This window comes from Ictalurus punctatus, chromosome 3 (genome assembly GCF_001660625.3).
Source record: "Ictalurus punctatus breed USDA103 chromosome 3, Coco_2.0, whole genome shotgun sequence".
NCBI classification, from domain to species: Eukaryota; Metazoa; Chordata; class Actinopteri; order Siluriformes; family Ictaluridae; genus Ictalurus; species Ictalurus punctatus.
Window position 1 is genome coordinate 36,846,262 of NC_030418.2, and position 6,001 is coordinate 36,852,262.

The 6,001-nt window shown below is 34.3% G+C and overlaps 1 protein-coding gene across 1 annotated transcript; it reads right to left on the minus strand.

The window, feature by feature from the left end:
• Positions 1 to 255: 255 nt before the first annotated feature.
• LOC128632759 (uncharacterized) lies at positions 256 to 4,731 on the minus strand. The gene is made up of 15 exons (XM_053679961.1): positions 4,461 to 4,731; positions 4,223 to 4,344; positions 3,836 to 3,897; positions 3,678 to 3,736; positions 3,549 to 3,579; positions 3,297 to 3,451; positions 3,058 to 3,179; positions 2,672 to 2,733; positions 2,514 to 2,572; positions 2,379 to 2,415; positions 1,899 to 2,074; positions 1,607 to 1,719; positions 1,413 to 1,474; positions 1,057 to 1,315; positions 256 to 909 (listed from the first exon to the last, which is right to left on the minus strand). Exons 2-15 carry the CDS (start codon positions 4,286 to 4,288, stop codon positions 814 to 816), a joined length of 1,359 nt encoding a protein of 452 aa, XP_053535936.1. The 5' UTR covers positions 4,289 to 4,344; positions 4,461 to 4,731; the 3' UTR covers positions 256 to 813.
• Positions 4,732 to 6,001: the final 1,270 nt, after the last annotated feature.

Sequence of the window (6,001 nt, forward strand, 5' to 3'; positions counted from 1 at the left end):
GGAAACCCCTTGAAGCATTCGTTGGGTTGAACTATTTCAATTGCTTTTGTTTGATTTGTTCATCGCAGCTGAAAGTCTGTACATTTTTACAATAAATCTAATTTGCAGTAGGGGTTGAATGATTTTGATTGCAACTGTACACTCTTAATTCCACTGTCTAGCAGATTCAATAGGAACCTATAGGATTGAGGATTGTTCTTGCACAGAGCAGTAAAACAGTTTGTGTTTTCAGTTATGAAGAAAATGAATAATTCATTCAGGGGAATAATTTTAATGGCATAAGTAGAACAGTGCTTCAAAGGCATTGATATTACACAGCATAACAATAGCACACAATAGAACATGGCACAATGATTACTTGTTGACAAACTGATAAAGTGCAAATAAATGTAAATAAATACAGTTATTTAGAAATAACATCCCTCTATTTGAAATGAAATGTATAGTACTATTTTTAAAGTAATAAAGTAATAAATTAACATATATTGTTTGAAAATAAATTAGAAGAATAAATTAATTTATTAATGAATAATATCTTGTGATTGCATATTCTTTAATATGTTACATTTGAATCATTTCATATATATCCTGTGTACGTCCAGCAATACAAGTACAGGATATAATACATGGTAGAAAGCATTAAAGGATTAGAGATACTTCACAGAATTAACATATTTACAGATTTAATCTTAACTAAATTACCTCTGTGTAGTATGGAATAGTATGTCTAAATGCATCTGCTTTTGTACATCAAGACAGATTACGACACTTTAAATTAATAACTCCAATTGAGAATGTATGGTATGTTGTGCTTTAGAAGAGGCTGCTGTGAGTTTGATACTGAACGTTGTATGATCGTCGCCTGAGCCAACGTCTTCTAATTCCTGCACAGCATCCACAAAGAATACACTGTAGGAAAAAAATTTAATTAAGAAAGAGATGTTAATAAAACACAATCACTTTGGATGGCCGCTTCAGATATACTGTATTATATGAATTTACAATTTGAATCATGCATTATATACCTAACTGATTAAAATAACAGAGTATACTTACACAGAGTAGAATCCAACATGGGAGAAGAATGAGGACTATACCACATGGGATAACGAAGCCCAAAATCCATGCAGCCCCTGTAGAGGTGCTGTTTCCAGGTTTTGTGGTGGGCTGAATGCTTGTAATGGCAGGAATTGTATAGTACAACAGACCACTTGCTCTGAGCATGTCATCAAGAAAGCCACTTGGTGTCTTTATATCCGTCTCGTTATAGACATATACTTGTTCAGCCACAATCACTAATCCGGAAACATTACACCTAAAAGGAATAAAAAAAAAAAACCTCATTCAAATTAACCATGATCTTAACATTTTAAATATTGCTAATAGAATAAAGAAGGCCGATGAATACATACGTGAAGTTTGCCCATGGGAAGATAAATGGTTGGCTCTTTGGATTAGTCAGGATTGCATTCATCTGAAATATAAAAAAAATATTAAGTAAATAATTTATAGAGGTGATAATGTAATTTTTTTAGACTGAATGTGAAAAAAATGAACTGAAATTTAAATTAAAAGTAATTCTATGTTTACAATAAATCTAACTCACCAGGATGTTGATTTGTTCTTGTATTAAGCTATAGTTGAAATCACATCGAACAGACATATTAACATCGCTGATCATGAATGCCATGTCCAAACTGAATGAGTTGTTGCCCGTTCCTAAAAGAGAGATGGGAGTAGATAGGAAGCATGTGATGAAAACATATTGAAAGATCATTACTTCCAATACTGAATTAGTCATATTTACTTGGTAAAATATTTTAAAGAGGGGCCCACCTAGACCATGGACAACATATGTTTTCAGAAATCAGATAAGTCTAATCAGGAAAAAGACTCACGAGTATATTTGATGTTCTGTATACTGATAGGTGTACTCAGTTTTGTTGTAGTATCACGCTGTCTTCTGATCTTTGGATCGAGCTTTTCATTAGCAGCTCTGAGAACCACAGCCTCAGTAGGTAGAGTGATCAAGTTATTGAATTTCAATGTTATGTAAATGTATACAGTTCCGATTCTGAAACAGGAGAGAACAGAAGATGTTACTGCAAAAATACACAGAGAATGACATGCTGATAAAGAGAACAGAGAAATAATCATATTTCAGTAAGGTTAAACAAATTAATCATAGAATAATTTCAGATTTGTATAACAATATAATATGTATATTTGACATTGATTGATTGCAGGATTCCAGCACGATGAGAGTTTTATGGTTTACCGTGCATAAAACACAGCTGAATCAGATTTAGATTAAAAAAAAAAATTAGTATTGTTAATGGAAATGTAAATCTTGCTAAAATATCCACTAAAGAAATTACCCGTACATTGTTGATGGAGGTTCTGGAGAAGGCTGCACTGTAATTTACAGGAAGATAAACAATTTCAGAATCATTAGAAAGAGAAATTACACACACTTTTATTGAGCAAGATTATCAAATTGTGGTGAAACCTACCTTTCCTAGAGTTTTGGAGATTGTATTCCATGTAACCAGTAACTTCATTCTCTGAAATCCTATTATGAAGAGAAAGCAATATTGTCACGATACAAATGACTTCAAAATGAGAATTTCACAGAGAAATTTCAGAACTGCAATCTTCTGCATGAACTCACGTGAAGTTGGAGGTAGTGGGTTTTAAGGGATCTGAACCAGAATTTTGTAGAAGTGTGTTTACCTGGAGAGAAAATTCAAGATAGTTCATTTTTAATATTAACTGTTCTGACAAATATAACTGTACAGCATCAGTCTTCCTACAACGAGCAATTGCCTGTTCAGTCATCATTTAATCTTTTGCTCAAAACTGAAAAATCTTTCAACTTGCATTTTCAAACAAACAAAATAATAATTAAAATTCTTATTATAATTAACATTATGAGATATTTCCCACATCACAGCTGAGTCTATGAGGATTTAAGTTAAGGTAAGACATGAGTTAAAGATCAAAATAAATTCTGATCAGAGGAAAGTATCTGCTAAGCACATAGTGATGTACACTCACAGTGTTATTGATGATGTTCTCCACATGGGTGAAGGTATCGTTCCTGAGGTCAGGGTTGCTCGGCATGCTGATGTTACTGATGCTGAATGTAATGTTAACTGCGTAGGAGCCGTTTGAAAATTCTTTGGAAAAATATCAAATGTGCTTCAATAAGATTGATGGAGTTACAGATTTCATTAGAAAAGGACAATGAATTGTTCAGGTTTAAATGGATTGTGAGATAAGAAAGGAGAACGTACCCTCAACAGTGTAATTCAACACTCTTACAGGCTCAGTGAGGTTTGAGAGAGTAGAGTTCAGCAGAGCTTTGAGAGCACTGAGGACGGCAGTCTCACTGAGAAGAGGAGAGGACGAGTTGTACACCAGCCTGGTTTGAACCACAACTGATCCATTGCTAGAGAAACACAAAAAGTCATCATTTATAAATACATCACAGATTTTAATGAAAATGTAAATCCTGCTTAAATATCCATTAAAGAAATTTCTCGTACATTGTTGATGGAGGTTCTGGAGAAGTCGGCACTGAAATTTACAGGAAGATAAACAATTTCAGAATCATTAGAAAGAGAAATTACACACACTTTTATTGAGCAAGATTATCAAATTGTGGTGAAACCTACCATTCCTAGAGTTTTGGAGAATGTATTCCATGTAACCAGTAACTTCATTCTCTGAAATCCTATTACGAAGAGAAAGCAATATTGTCACGATACAAATGACTTCAAAATGAGAATTTCACAGAGAAATTTCAGAACTGCAATCTTCTGCATGAACTCACGTGAAGTTGGAGGTAGTGGGTTTTAAGGGATCTGAACCAGAATTTTGTAGAAGTGTGTTTACCTGGAGAGAAAATTCAAGATATTTCATTTTTAATATTAATTGTCCTGACAGATGTAACTGCACAGCATCAGTCTTCCTACAACGAGCAATTGCCTGTTCAGTCATCATTTAATCTTTTGCTCAAAACCGAACAATCTTTCAACTTGCATTTTTAAACAAACAAAATAATAATTAAAATTCTAATTATAATTAATATTATGAGATATTTCCCACATCACAGCTGAGTCTACGAGGATTTAAGTTAAGGTAAGACATGAGTTAAAGATCAAAATAAATTCTGATCAGAGGAACAGTATCTGCTAATCACATGGTGATGTGCACTCACAGTGTTATTGATGATGTTCTCCACATGGGTGAAGGTATCGTTCCTGAGGTCAGGGTTGCTCGGCATGCTGATGTTACTGATGCTGAATGTAATGTTAACTGCGTAGGAGCCGTTTGAAAATTCTGTGGAAAAAAATCAAATGTGCTTCAATAAGATTGATGGAGTTACAGATTTATTAGAAAGGGGCAATGAATTGTTCAGTTTTAAATGCATATTGAGGTAAGAAAGGAGAACGTACCCTCAATGGTGTAATTCAACACTTTTACAGGCTCAGTGAGGTTTGAGAGTGTAGAGTTCAGCAGAGCTTGGAGAGCACTGAGGACGGCAGTCTCATTGAGAACAGGAGAGGACGAGTTGAACACCAGCCTGGTTTGAACCACAGCTGATCCATTGCTAGAGAAACACAAAAAGTCATCATTTATAAATACATCACAGATTTTAATGAAAATGTAAATCCTGCTTAAATATCCATTAAAGAAATTTCTCGTACATTGTTGATGGAGTTTCTGGAGAAGTCGGCACTGTAATTTACAGGAAGATAAACAATTTCAGAATCATCAGAAAGAGAAATTACACACACTTTTATTGAGCAAGATTATCAAATTGTGGTGAAACCTACCTTTCCTAGAGTTTTGGAGAATGTATTCCATGTAACCAGTAACTTCATTCTCTGAACTCCTATTATGAAGAGTAAGCAATATTGTCACGATACAAATGACTCCACAATGAGAATTTCACAGAGAAATTTCAGAACTGCAATCTTCTGCATGAACTCACATGAAGTTGGAGGTAGTGGGTTCTAATGGATCTGAACCAAAATTGTTTAGAAGTGTGTTTACCTGGAGAGAAAATTCAAGATAGTTCATTTTTAATATTAACTGTTCTGACAAATATAACTGTACAGCATCAGTCTTCCTACAACAAGCAATTGCCTGTTCAGTCATCATTTAATCTTTTGCACAAAACTGAAAAATCTTTCAACTTGCATTTAAAAAAAAAATATTAATGATAATAATTTTTATTATAATTAACATTATGAGATATTTCCCACATCACAGCTGAGTCTGCGAGGATTTAAGTTAAGGTAAAAAATGGGTCAAAGATCAAAATAAATTCTGATCAGAGGAACAGTATCTGCTAAGCACATGGTGATGTACACTCACAGTGTTATTGATGATGTTCTCCACATGGGTGAAGGTATCGTTCCTGAGGTCAGGGTTGCTCGGCATGCTGATGTTACTGATGCTGAATGTAATGTTAACTGCGTAGGAGCTGTTTGAAATTTCTGTGGAAAAAAAATTCAATATGCTTCAATAAGATTGATGGAGTTACAGATTTATTAGAAAGGGACAATTAATTGTTCAGGTTTAAATGCATATTGAGGTAAGAAAGGAGAACGTACCCTCAGTGGTGTAATTCAACACTTTTACAGGCTCAGTGAGGTTTGAGAGTGTAGAGTTCAGCAGAGCTTGGAGAGCACTGAGGACGGCAGACTCATTGAGAACAGGAGAGGACGAGTTGAACACCAGCCTGGTTTGAACCACAGCTGATCCATTGCTAGAGAAACACAAAAAGTCATCATTTATAAATACATCACAGATTTTAATGAAAATGTAAATCCTGCTTAAATATCCATTAAAGAAATTTCTCGTACATTGTGGATGGAGGTTCTGGAGAAGTCGGCACTGTAATTTACAGGAAGATAAACAATTTCAGAATCATTAGAAAGAGAAATTACACACACTTTTATTGAGCAAGATTATCAAATTGTGGTGAAAC